The sequence below is a fragment of the Temnothorax longispinosus genome, chromosome 6 (genome assembly GCF_030848805.1).
Source record: "Temnothorax longispinosus isolate EJ_2023e chromosome 6, Tlon_JGU_v1, whole genome shotgun sequence".
Lineage (NCBI taxonomy): Eukaryota > Metazoa > Arthropoda > Insecta > Hymenoptera > Formicidae > Temnothorax > Temnothorax longispinosus.
The window spans coordinates 19,964,574-19,978,693 of NC_092363.1; the positions used below are offsets into that span (position 1 = coordinate 19,964,574).

Consider the following 14,120-nt stretch of genomic DNA (forward strand, 5'->3'; position numbering starts at 1 on the left):
GGCAGGCGAGGAGTTTCGGAAACTTATAAATTACAAATTAACGTTTGGCTCGAAACAACACGGTAGAGTCACGGCTCGATATAAAGACGGATTGTAAGGAAAAAAGAGAGGATGAGTTTCCGATTTGCAAACTTGTTTTGCCACATCGAAAGTAATTTGTATGCCAATCTGTCGCAAACCTGTTTTCTACGTTGAGCGACGTCAAAAGACGATAGTTCGTCTTCGGTTCGGTACTCACCCTCCTCAGCTGGCAATTCTGCAACATAAAAAAAAGAGTAACGTTAGAATTCGGCTCTAGAATTGCATTAGAACGTTATTTTGCCTATTTATTAGAATTATATTACATTATTTGCCTATCGAATAATAAAATTCAGCGAATACTTAAATCGGTATAATATTATGCAACAACTATTGTTGCAAAATATACATTTCTCATAGGAGTTTAAAATAGGAAAGTTTAGCAATTAAATTTTAATAACTTTATAATAATTATCAAATGCAAATAATCATCTGAAAAATACTTTGAAAAGCATTCTAAATTTAAAAAAAATGAATGATTATACTCTATATGTATGTATATAATGAAAATTATATGCCCACAATCCGAGGTGTTCAAAATCCTGAAGGATCTACTTTAAGGTGTTCTAGTTTAAATTATTTCAACCAAGAGAAATGCCAAGAGTCCAGAACTCCATAAATTGACGCGGACAAATTGATGAAAATCGTGAAAACGAATTTGGTGTGCAAAATGGGCGTACCTAGTGGTTGGAGTTGAACGTGCGGGTGACAGTTTTTGAATATTGAGAAGATTTATAGTAGACATTCTCTCGCTATAATGCGAGATAAATCGGAGTTTTATAGAAACTTCGATATTATTAAATCCCTATAATTTTGCATACGTTAATATCGGCTTCTAAAAGTGTCCGCATCGCGAGAACGCAATAGCCGATTATATCGAAAGCTGTTTTTTAGACATTATGAAATCAATAATTAACATAAAAATGGCTTACCGAATAATTAATGTTTAAAAAAGTCTATGTCAGAGGGGTGTGCAGAATTATAAGCAAAATCTCAATAATATTACGATTATCAGTATATGATATCGATATAATATTGAAAGGAATTCGTTATAACGCGGAGCCAAAAGGTCAGATATTTTTATCGTACATAAGAGAATCCCCGATCCAGTTTAATCCACGAGGTCGATTACTCTCCCGAGCGTTCATTAACGTCTCGAAATTGGGTGTGTGGGCGATCACGCGTCTCTGTATATGTTCTAGCTAGTAGCACCGTGTCGTATAAATATTTACGCGTCGCGAGAAGGCATCCCCTCGTAAGACGCTTTTCCTAAGAAAACTGGGTGAGAACACCATCCAACCGGTATTACCATTGCAGTCATATACAGGTGTTCTAAATTCATAGTATTTCTTATCAGTTCCAAATTTCTCACTCGACGCGGATCTTTTCTTGGATGAAAATTTAGACGCTCCCCTTTTCCGCGACGCTTCTCATCGTCAAAGTTAAGTATTTCGCTCTTTTATTAGTCTCGCACAAATTGGACTTGCAAATTGAGTTTGGAATTCTATATCGCGTGGCGCCGTTTACTTGGAAATAAATGACGTTAGACGATACGTTTTGTTGGAAGAGATCGAGGACGGATGCGGGGAGGCATCGTGGAAAAAGCAATGTGGAAAAGCAAACTGTCTATCAACGTGAGCGGCCTGCTTGCTCGCGATACGCGCGCGGTGTGACACGCGAGGAAAAACAGAGACACGTGGGAGTCATTGATTCGCATACTGGATCCGCATAGATTTTCCTTGAATGGCCGTCTCGCGATTGACGTGTTCAACAGAGAACACGTCGCTTCCCGTGAAACGCACATCAGCGGCGGATTCTGAAAGGCCGCGTGTAATTCTCGGACTCGCACAAAGCCAGCCGTGAAAGCGTCTGTCGCGCGAATAATAGCTTCAATTTCACATCGATTTGCACCGTCGCAAAACCCGCTAATTCGTACGCGAGCATTGTACCTAGTAATCTAGTATCGAGATGTAATAATGATTATACCCGAGATTGATATTGGCACCAAAAAAAAAATCGATATCTTGAATAATGGGAATCTTAAGAAGAAATCGTTAGATATATCTCTATCTAGTACGAGAATTATTTCTAACGATCAATTTTCAATAATAAATCTCGCTTCAAAAAAGGAAGGTAAAATCATCTAGATAAGCTGTAATTGTACCATAAAAATACCATAAAATATAATGAATGATAAATTTCATAGAACTATTTGTCGGGATATTTATACGATACTTCTAAGATCAAGGATAACAATACTAACGTAATCAATATTCAATGCAGAACAAGCGTCGAAGATACTCTCGTACTCGTAAGAACACCTGGGGACACACGTTTCTCTCCGGCGAGTAACATCGATCGCGTTTTACGCACACCACGAATACGGGAGTCAGGCTATGGGAGGGCGTATTTGCTGGACGGAAGCAAATGCGGCACGATCGAGGATAGGCGGGAATAGGTGCAGAAAAAGCACCGGGAGTACTCCCCGTGCCGTGCGAGAGCGTCAGGGGGTACGGATTATCACGCGACAGTGAACGGCCGCACAAAGCCGATATAGAAACGCGCGACAAACAAATCCGCCGGTCGTGCATTGAACGACACGTTGTCGGGAGCTCCGCTCCCGCGCGCACCGTGCACGTGCTAACTTTAGCCGGCGAACTTACGTCGGGACGATTTGTGTGTAACGAGCAGTAGCAAATAAGTTCCGGAGCGTCCGAATTTCGGAGAAACCTTCGTCGAATAGCGCAACGCGAACGATTGAGAGAGAACACGCCTAATTTATGTAAACAGAACGTCAAATATCACGCTTCATTGGAAAATATGTGCTGAAGATCTTCGAAGATTTCTCTACGGAAATATATTTTGTATAAAGACGCATCAAAGACGCATCAACAAAAAATTAGAAACAATTCTAGATTAATTTAGTGAACACTGTGAAAGCTATCGTAATACCAACTCGCGTTTTGAACAATTAATGCATGGAATATATATCAGTTGTTTCGATCAAAGTACCATTAAAAAATACATATATGTAGAAAAAAATCCGAGAACGTTGACAAGGTATAAATAAAAAATAAGAAAATGTAAAATAATCAGTGTACAGTGTTTTACGGATTAATAGCAATAAATATAGTATCATAAGAACACGATGTTCTTTCTTTTTCCACTCACCCCATTTGTCAACTGTGTGATGACAAATCGATATCAAGAATAATACGCAGTTGATAAACGACGGAGACAGAAGATAAATTCCGTCGTATACGCGAAATAGATGGGCGCGATATAATTTCCATGCCTAAGGTCATCCGTGAAACTAATCTCCAACTGCGTTTGCGATAGTTGAAACCTCATTACGCGCACGAGCGAGCAGCGTTAATACACGTGTATATCGAGTGCTTATTTGTATGTCGTACAGCGACACTCAAACGCAGAGAAGATAAAACAACATTGTTTAAGCATACTTGACTCGACCACTCGTACTGCGCGGAAAACTCTCGATTACTTCGCGCTCGGATACTCTTAATTGTAATATTTCGCTAGATTCGCTTCACAAATATGTGAATATATATATTCAATTTTTAATCCGGATATAAATTGCCCAAAAAACACTTAATATGTTGTCGTAGAATTTTCATTATCCTAAGTATAAAAATATAATATAATTAAATAAGAATTTTCATGTATAGTATTGAATTAGTTTGAAGGTAGTATTGAAGGTACTATTGAAGATAGTATTGAATTGTGCAGAATAAAAGAAAATATATTTGTTTCATTCTAACTTATTGCACTGGTTCAGAAGTGCAGCGAAAACGAACAGGCCTAATGACTACGAGAGCGCCTCTAAAGTCAGGCATGGATGACAATCCATGTGTTAATACGTAATCGCACAGAGAATTAAGAAAATTTTTATTATTATTATTATATTATAGATATAGAATATGTGATGTGTTACATCACATATTACATATCTATGATCATATGTTACATCATTCTACCTGAGAAGCCATCAGTATTGTGCACGCACGAAAATGCAAGTATATTTAGAACGACTTGCGAATAGGTGTATTTAGAACGAGTGTCATGTAAATAAACCAAATTCACCATTAAAAAAAAAAAAAAAATTCTCGAGTTCGTGTAATATTTATTTCCAGTGTATATACAACTGTTATGTCAGAACCCGAAACTTTAAAGATAAAGTACTATCTTGAAGTTAACGTGTAACAAATCTTAATCTTTAATTAAAACTACACCGTTATCTATCCAAACGACAGAAAAAGTTTGTTTCGAAAAGTATTAAAAGTGTCAAACAAATTATAAGATCATTTTTTGAAATTACAAGAAAATTACAAGACCGCTTTTTAAATAAATCGAATTTTGTTTACAGATTCGATGCTCAAGTTTGCATTTTCGCGGCAATAAGATTCTCAACTGCCCACGGTCGTGTTTTTCCTATTAAGAAACAGAAGAGTGGAAGTTTTCTAGTATCGATTGGTTAGAGTGTTGGACTACTTGGCGATAGCGCTCGACGAAACCAAAGTAAACTTTACTGGCGTTTGCGAGTTTCCGCTAGAAGTTTTCGTCGAAGCCTCGTTAACCGAGACGCTCGTACGCTTAGCCTTGTATTTTATCTCTTTCACACTTATTTGCATCGGCTCTGAGTTTTCTTTTTAACACATTCGTCTTGACCCACGTCCAGTTGAAAGTAAATAATGGCAGTGTGCTAATGAGACTTGATTTCAAACTATAGGTGTCAAACTTGACTCTAAATGCACATCTTGTGCATTTCCTTTGGATCAATATACGGGTGTAATCAAGCAGTTGAAAATCAGCAATATACAGTATTAAATTTATTTTGAACTTTTTGATATTTTTATTTAAAAAAAAAAACAATAATTTCTTGTGTCATTTCGAAGTCCTTATATCGCGTCTTAAAATGTAAATCAAAAGAAACACACTGTTTTAATAAATGCATCCTCTTCTAAATTTTAATAAAAAATTTATTGTTTTATTATTGCACAAATTTCTCTGTGACAGTACTTATTCAAAGCTTATTATTTTGATCAATGTAATCTATTGAAATGCTTTTGTGACTTGTTCTCCAAGTAAGATTTTGACGTTCTCCCAGTTTTTCAATGTTAAAGGTCAATCAGCGATATCTTACAATTGAATTATAAGATTTAAGGAGATTTGTTTCGAATTATTTGTTGTGACTGCCTCACGTTTAAAAGTCAGACACGTGTCACGCGACGCGCGAAATAGCAATAGCAAACGAATGATGTAACGAAGAAAGTATAAACGTCGAGGGACGATAATGGATGTAACGTTCAAGACGAAGGTCGATCGAGAATAAATTAATTAAATGGATAATCACGTAAAGTGATATCGATGGTGGGTACAACGCGCCCAAGCGCGCTAAATATCACGGCACGCCGCGACTTTAAAGAGCGACCTTAAAATGAATTAACCTCACTCAGCCGCGTCAACTCCTAATGCAATTTCACCACACATGTGCGATTTATTAAGCGATTTATTAAGCGCCGAGCGATTTTTGCAGCCGCCTGCCTGTCGCGGCTATTTATGAAGCTCAAAGACGCGGCGCAAATTATTATGCAGTCTACGATTGACTCTCTTATGTTAAATTATATGTAATTCTATTCTTTATCGTTTTCAGTATTCTTGTCCAATAATAACACGAATTGAAATGACGAGTGACAAAATAAAACAGAGTCCGATAGTCAAGAGCCTTTAGAGTTACGAATTAAAAATTGACATACGTGCGAAATTATATGCAAAATTGTATATCCTCGATATAATGAAGCTAGAAAAGGTACTTTTTAAATGCCAAAGATATAAGAAATAAGAAACAATTCTTATATAATATATACCTAATCTAATTACACGCATGTATCGAGTATTTAACGAAATAAAAGTTGAAGAAATTAGCGGATTAGAAGATACGTCTATAAACATTTAAGTTCGTCATTTCTTATCTTCGCAATGCATCTCGGCCTTCGTACGCGATCGCGTGATCGCGAGGCGAATAAGGAAGGCGCCGTGAAAAAAAGTCTCTTCGCAGTCAGCACATTAATAATGAATCGGCCAACGACGTTTGCTCTGACGTGGTTGCTTACGCTGAAAGTTGTCCACGTCAGGTGTCCCTCGTGCGCGACTCGCGCGGAGCGCGACGCGTCGAAACACAAAGAGTCGGAGAGAGAATGTGAAGAAATGCAATTATCGTGTAAAAGCACGCTGTTGAACGCTTTTGCCGCGAGGCGAATTATAAGGCTCGTAAATGAAATACAGCTCTCGAGTCGTCGAGCTTTCACTCTGGCTCACGAAAGGTCATTCGCTACTTTCTTTCGCTACTTATTATGCTAGGTACTGAAATAGAATTGCTTACTACAAAAGTTTGAATACGATGAAATTATTAATCAGTCTATTTCTTTCCCTGCCTTCAGCTACTAATTGATATTCACGAGTAGTTGTATCTTTCTCGCTCTGACTATATCAGTGAATCGTTATTGTTCTCTTCAGATTTCTCTTTTAATTAATAAAGCTTCGATACGAGCAAGTTTCAAAGAGTACTATCAAAAGGTATAGTACATAGAAGTCTTATACATATAAAAGAGAGATATATGAACTTTTCTTCAATTATGAACATCCGTCACTGCTCGATCGGCAGTTTTAATCCTTGACCTGAAAAGATAAGGAAACGCACGCTGCGAACGAACTCTATATAGATGCCGAGCGGGCGTATCTCGCGGAATCTGAGTTAAAGGCATGTGAATGAAATATTCACAAACCAAATACAAATAAAAGAATTATCAATCATAACTGCTTAGTCCATGAAGATAAATTAATTTACAAACCTGGTAGAACGACTAAACTTTTTTTCATTGCACAACTAAGTCGACTTGTTAAAGTCCATTAACTCGTGATAACGTTATCAGAATGACATGTAACAAATTAGGAAGTTAGATAGAGACAGGTAGATAGAGACAGGAGTGAAAGGAAGAGAGAGTCGGAGAAAGGCGAGAGAAAGGGAAACCAAAGAGAAAGAAATGAGCTTTTAGTCGAGCCCGAGCTATCATTTGAGAAAAGTAATCATCCTTGGAAAGGACAAAAACGAATCCGACCTGGAAATTATTCAGCATACTTACTAAACGGAAATCATTACTTATGAGTCAGTGGGATCATATAGGGCTTGAGAAAGTAGTGAGAGAAATCGATTTTCACAGTGTCCAATTACTGACGAAGACGTACACAATCGATCAATCAAGACCTTTACCCAAGTAGCAAGATGACGTCCAAAGACGTCTTAATGACGTTACAGACGTCATTAAGACGGAATTAATACGTCATTTGACGTCACTCTGCTATCTGAGTAGCTAGCAATTTCGGTTCAAGACGGGCTGAGCAACATCGCTAGAATAAGTGTTCATCCTCTCTCACTCTCCAAATTATAGATTTTATCTTCTGCGTTTGAGATATTATTTGTAGGAATTTAAAACTTATGTCTCGACTGATTTTGGAAAATTTTAATAATTGAGACTATAGCGTAGTTTATAATCTTGACTCTAAATAGATTCTAATGTGAAGTCTATTAACGAATAAATCTGTAAATTATATAATATATATGTATATTTTCTTTTATATGTGCAACTCAGTACAGGCATTTTATTTGGCACAACACCGAAACAATTTATTTGAGCTTATATTATCCATGAGATAGATCGCTTATTTTATACATCGTCGATTAACATTTTTAACAAATAAGTTTAATAATTACTCAATATCTGTATTTTTAATAAATGTACGCTTTTCAGCTTATAATAAGTTAAAGATTGCGAATTGTATGTTAAGAAAAAATCGATAATAGACGATTAAGAACCGAAAGTTGAAAGCTATGCATAAAAAATTTACGTTGAATACGTATAGGAATTCGTAATACGTATAAGAATACGATTTTGAGATACGCGATCGAGGATTAGTGCGAATTAGTGTAAATGGAAATTTTTCCCCGGCGGGTTTACTCTTGGTATTTATTGCAAGGTGCAGACGCGATTGCACAGTGGCCGAGTTCTCGGTCTCGGGGAAGTCGGGGAGCTTCTTCCCGGGGCTGATGTAATGCAAATTTATGTGGGCGACGACATTTTATCGCTGTAGCGTGCGGTCTACCGCGCGATTATTCGTCGAGAAATTCTCCTCGGCCGCATCTTGATAAAAGCGAGTTAGTGGGATCGCTCTGTGTAACTAGCTACAATTTGTTTACCTTTGAACGGGTGCAAACACGAGCAGTCGCGATACACGTACGTTCAATGTGATAACGTTCACCGAATATCGCGTACCTACTGACGTCCGTTTGCGCGCGCTTTTCCTGCGAAAATACAAATCATAATCCAATAAGGATTGACGTCATCGATGTGAATCTCTGGAGGATGCTCATCGGACGTCAATCGCGCGTAGTATTTATGCGGGATAATGATAATTTTCTGGGCCGATTAGCACGACTTCAGACTTCAGACACGGATCCTTCTGATTGTATCAAGACTGATTTATGCTGAACCGATAACCATGTCATTTTAATATGCAAATAGGAAAACATTAAACAATGGGAATCTTGAACGAGCGATATCTCAATTTAATGAGTAATCAGTTCTAAATTGATTCATACTACTGATAGTGGGTGTTTCTGAAAATAAAATTTTCCACTGAGAAAATGAACAAGGATACACAAATGATACGTTCAAAAAGAATAAAAATCAATTACAGTTTAAAAAGCACTTTGTAACAACAAATTAATTGTTGATTAAGTTGTTAATAATGAATTTCAATGGAAATCTGCGCGCTGCAATTTATCTTGAAAGACAATTAGATCAATGGAAAATTATTATCATATTAGAAGAAGTGTATTTCTGATAAATAATTTGATAACAGAGCACTATCCTATTTTTAATTTTCTTTCTTCTTTAAGAGAAATTTCTTTCCTCCTTGTTCGCTCGCGCTTAACGTTTCTGCGAAAATTATTAAAAGAATGATGTTAAGAACCCAGATAAATAAATAAATTTTGTTTTTCATAAAAAGGCATATTTCAAACATAGGTCAGTTAAGTTTATCTATCAACAATGAATGATATTTGTCTCTCGTTTCGTATTAAATTATGTAATGATACAAAATTCTCTCCGAGTGCAAACAGCAATGTTGGAAAACAAAAAAGGCCTATAAATAAAGCGTTCATTACGATTTAGATGGCCTCATCTGCGTTACGCAACGATATCCGTTTATCATAATGCGTGCAAAGTCTCTGCCTAACGTTTATTATACTTATCCGATGAAAATCATAACAAAAGTCTCCATAAAAGATAGCACTATCTTGAGGCAGATGTCCAAAGCTCCTTTCCTATACGATGTCAGTGTAAACCATATCTTCGATCAATTATATTTCACAATTTGGTTTCTAATTTTATCTTTAAAACTACAGGAAAATAAGCACGTAACGTTTCTGTAATATCCAGATTTCAAACCATTATAAGCGAAATTATCGCAATATTCTCGTCTGCCGAGTTCTTCCTCCCTAATTTTATCTCCTCGTTTTTGTGTTGGATCTTTAATTAACGTTTCGCTCCTTCATTTAAATTTAAATTAACGCAAGAATTAAACTATCTTCTCGTGATATATATCTATATATATAATAATAGTTCATTGTAACAAGACCTTTTGGTTGATAGAAAAGCTCGTCCTCTCGCGCTCCAATTTTTCGAACAAGTACTGCATTTTACGCCCACTAAGCTGATGCTTCAAAATCTTCCCAATCAGGAGAAACTGACTTCGGTCACGAATTTATCCTGATTAAGATTATATTTCTTTTTTGTTCTTCTTGACGCAATTAACGTCGGCCATCAGGTTACATGCAGCCTGCCAAACGCAACGCTCGCCCACGTGCAATTGAGTTACGCTATCCATCAAACTCGCAACAGCGGCACGATCGTATTACCGGATCGATCTGAACCTTAGCCTTAAAGTATTATTACGTGCGCCTATTCCTCTCAACCGCATTCAACTAATTTTCAAAATTATATACTTAAGATCGCTTAATGCGTGGCATATTGGCGCGAACGTATTAATATACGATTAATTTCACGCTGCAAGAAAGATGTTATTCCGTTATTTAATGTTCTATACGTAACAAATATGATGCATATCATTTTGTATCGCTGAACTTTGATTATTCGATCGTAATTAAAAGAAGTAATTAATAACGCTCATGACATTTCATAATTTTATCAGAATCGAGCAATACGACAAATAATAATAATGTGACACAATTAAAATTAGAGAAAACTTGATTCTATCAGGAAGAAGGCGTCAATTTTATTAGAAAATGTGCATTTTGATAAACACACATTTACCCAATTTATCATTATCATATTACTACGCATAAAAACGAGTTTTGCTACAAGTTGGTAAATAATCGTCATCGATTATCGAGCGGTATCTCCGCAGAATTTTTCACATTTCCGTGAGAATAAAATACAGCGATTATAGCCGTAATTATAGCCTAGTACGTATGATTAATATATCTCGGAACGTGTCGTCAATAGAATTACTGGACTTTTTCCTGGACTTCGATATTCTAAAAGCTATGAAAAAAATTGGAACACCGACGAGTTCTATATCACAAACTACAAGCCTGTGAAGGGTCAAAGCCTCATAAACCTCTTCAATTTCAATTATAGGTGAACTCCAATAAAATTTTAAAGGGGATCGTCTCACGATGCTTAAGACTGAAAAATTTAATTGCGACGACCTACGCTTCTGATCATTTCAGCCGAGAAAAATTCACAGGTGCGGAAAGCAGCCGGGACACCACATGTGTTATTTAAAACAATTGTACCACGGATTCGGAGCGCTTCGGAGGAGCGTCAAAATAGCGGCGGGACACGCCAGATAACGTCTAACTATATAATATTCGACTCCACGGGCAGACTTGTTGTGCTCGCTGTATTTTATTTTCGTAAACGAAAGACGATACTTCGACGCGCACTCGCCTATTTTGTAGCTGCGCCGTAATCCCCGCGTAATGTTTATCGCGTATATACACGCGAATAGTCCCGAAATCCCCGGGCGGTGCCCGTGCATGTACGCGCGCGATTATGCACCTTTCAAAGACGACGGATACAATCAACACATCACAAACTGCATTGGAACTAATAATAAACAATCCCTAGTAACATGGAGTAACTGTCACTTCTTCCTTCCTCGTAATTTTTGCAATTCGCTCGACAGAGGCGAAACTCGTGAGAGAATCAGGATCGAATATCCAGAAAGCGATGTCCCATTTTTATTTCGAGATGCACAATGAGAGCGCTCACGACTTGCTTTGTCTTCTCACACGGAAATCTCGCTGAGGAGCGGATATAAGCGTATAACGCGCGATAAGGCAATTCGGCCGATAATTCATCTCGGCAGATTCTCAAGGCTCGACCTCCTAGCTCGAAACTGGGAGGAGAACGTCCGGTATTTCGACAAGCGTTAACCTGTGAAAATAAACCGTCCGAGACACGTGCGCGGCTGCGCGCTCCTCCTCTTCCTCGGACCACGCGATCACCGAACGGGATTAATTTTGCTGGCGTTAAATCGACAGGGAGTTACAAAGCGTGGGGTGCAACGGTGCTGACATTTCGCTCAATCAACTATGTGTATGCCGCTTCAGCAATCCTAGTTTAATTCGACCACAGAATCTATCGGTATTCGATCACAAATATATTCTCTATACAGCGTGTCTTATTCCGCGAGATTGAGGAATAAGTCGGAGCACACATGGTCGCAATTTATTGTATTGTAACGTACAAAACGAAATGAGAGTTTGATTTCTGTGTTAAGCCGATTATAAGGCAGTTTCTGTAAAATTTTGCAACCTTTGCTCTGTTTTTACTTTCAAGTTATTTATTACATATGTTGAATAGAAAGAAAGAAAAGGAAAGAATAACAATTTATTTGAATATTGAATGCAGTTCTCAAGTTTTCTAATTTTTTTTATAATTTTTAGATATAGTGAAAATGATATAGTATGTACAACGAAAAGTTTTTCAAAACAACAAGTTTCTTATCACAATATAGGATACTTGTCATGACTCATTGACGTGTTAATTAATCGCGCGTTATCGAGGGAGATTAAGTTCCGATGCTATCGCAAGAAATTATTTCTCAAGCGCGATTGAATCTTCGACGTCAGAATAATTCCAGGTGTCTCCCGAAATACATACGTGTGCGATGGCGATTCAATCAAGCGGTTTGTCGATGACGGAAATTGGAACGTCGATGATTTACCCAATTACGTTATTGTAAACCATCGACAGATACACACGTCATAAGCGCAGTCTCTTCGAAATAAAGTGATACGTGGAAACTAGATCCACATGCAAATAACTGCACGGCGGTTCTGGTAAATGGTGATTTAATCTCGCGAAATATAGATACAAATAATCCCCTGGCAAACACGTGGCTATAACACAGGAGACATTTTAACGATAATAAATTACTACCTGGGACATAGATCAAAGGTGACGAGCAAGCACCAATTTGTCATTTCGAGTCTTTATATATTATATAGATTACGCGTTGGACGGAAAAAGATACTCTGCACACATCACGGTAACGTTTTTCAGGTGTACGAACGGCGAAACGGCGGAGACGAAGACCATCCTATCGGAAGCAAACGACACATGCGTAATCATTATTGCGAGAAAACTACGGTTGCGAACACGTGCATGAGGAGGCGATGGATACGGTTAGCTGGCGGTGGTAACCCCGGTGCGCCGATGGTGGGGACAAGCAACACGCGTGGCACGCACGACGACGTATCAGGCTGATAAGGGCACACTTTTATCCGGTGCTTCTCGCACCGCGGCGAATAAACGCGCGTTATTTCCGCGAGCGCCACGATGATATCGCGCTTCCGTGGCCGCGCGTGTTACGCGCAATAATGCGCAAATATCTAACAGGGCACCCCCCGCGACCACCGTCGCGCCTTTTCCCCTCCCTTCCTCGGAGCGATCTGTATAGTAGATTTCTCCTTCTTGATTAAACACGAGCGCGATTGGAGAACCGTGTTGCTAATTGACAATAAAAGCCTTACGTTTGTGTAGGTTTTAAGTGCGCTTAGTGGCGGAAAGTTGATTTAGAATTTAATTGCAGGGTGATTAAATCCAAAAGAACATATACAGCCGTCTCGGCGCTGATAAGGAAACTTAAAAGGAAACGACTTGGAACGGCGACAATATTCTAAAACGTCATTGTACAGTCCACGTGCGATTGCATATTAAAGAGTTTGATCCCACCCACAAGCTGGAGTAAATAATGAAAATATACGGTTTCTCCTTTCACTAACTTGATTTTATTTTATTAATCGAGCTAACTCAAACGCGGATCATGAATATTTCACAGGCAACGTCAATTTATATGACATTAAGAGAATGTGCTTCTTGGACACGAGCAAATTGCTCGAGTTGACGGACACGCGAACGAATAATAATCCACGAATCTATTAAAAACGCCTATAATGTGTAAAAAAAAAAGAAAAGAAAACGAATTACTTACCGTTGAGACCATACTTCTCCTGGTTCCTCTTGACTTGATCGGGACTCAATCCCTGGTCAGGATCGACGTTGAAGTAATTTACCACTTCTTCCACAGTTTTACAATGGCCGTCCTCCATGGTTACTGCTTCGTAGATGCTTCACCAATGTTATCCTCTCAGCGATCGTGTACGTTCATTCACACCAACAATTTCTGAAAGTAAAGTATTGCTTGTTAGACAATATGTTCGGGGATGCCTATTGAAAATAATACAGAGACTAACAGAGCGGAATACACGGTTAAAGAATTGCTTCCAACGTAGATAAACTTTCAGCGGAGTAAAAAAAAAATAGCACGAATTATACGAGTTTTAATGAGAAGCTCATTCATTCTGAATGAAACGGTTGAAAAACTGATTAAACTAATGAATGCTGTCAAAGGAACTATTCTAAACGCTATACTCA

General features: G+C 38.0%; 1 protein-coding gene across 7 annotated transcripts in view; it reads right to left on the reverse strand.

Moving 5' to 3' along the window:
* The window catches only part of Serca (ATPase sarcoplasmic/endoplasmic reticulum Ca2+ transporting SERCA), a 45,952-nt gene that overhangs the window by 22,248 nt on the left and 9,584 nt on the right, over nucleotides 1-14,120 (reverse strand). For all 7 annotated transcript variants that reach the window (XM_071780898.1, XM_071780899.1, XM_071780893.1 and 4 more), the window contains exons 2-3: nucleotides 13,678-13,869; nucleotides 239-256 (exon numbers count right to left, since the gene is read on the reverse strand). In XM_071780898.1, coding sequence (XP_071636999.1) covers nucleotides 239-256; nucleotides 13,678-13,795 — 136 coding nt within the window. In that variant the 5' untranslated portion in view covers nucleotides 13,796-13,869. The remainder of the gene's footprint in view (nucleotides 1-238; nucleotides 257-13,677; nucleotides 13,870-14,120) is intronic.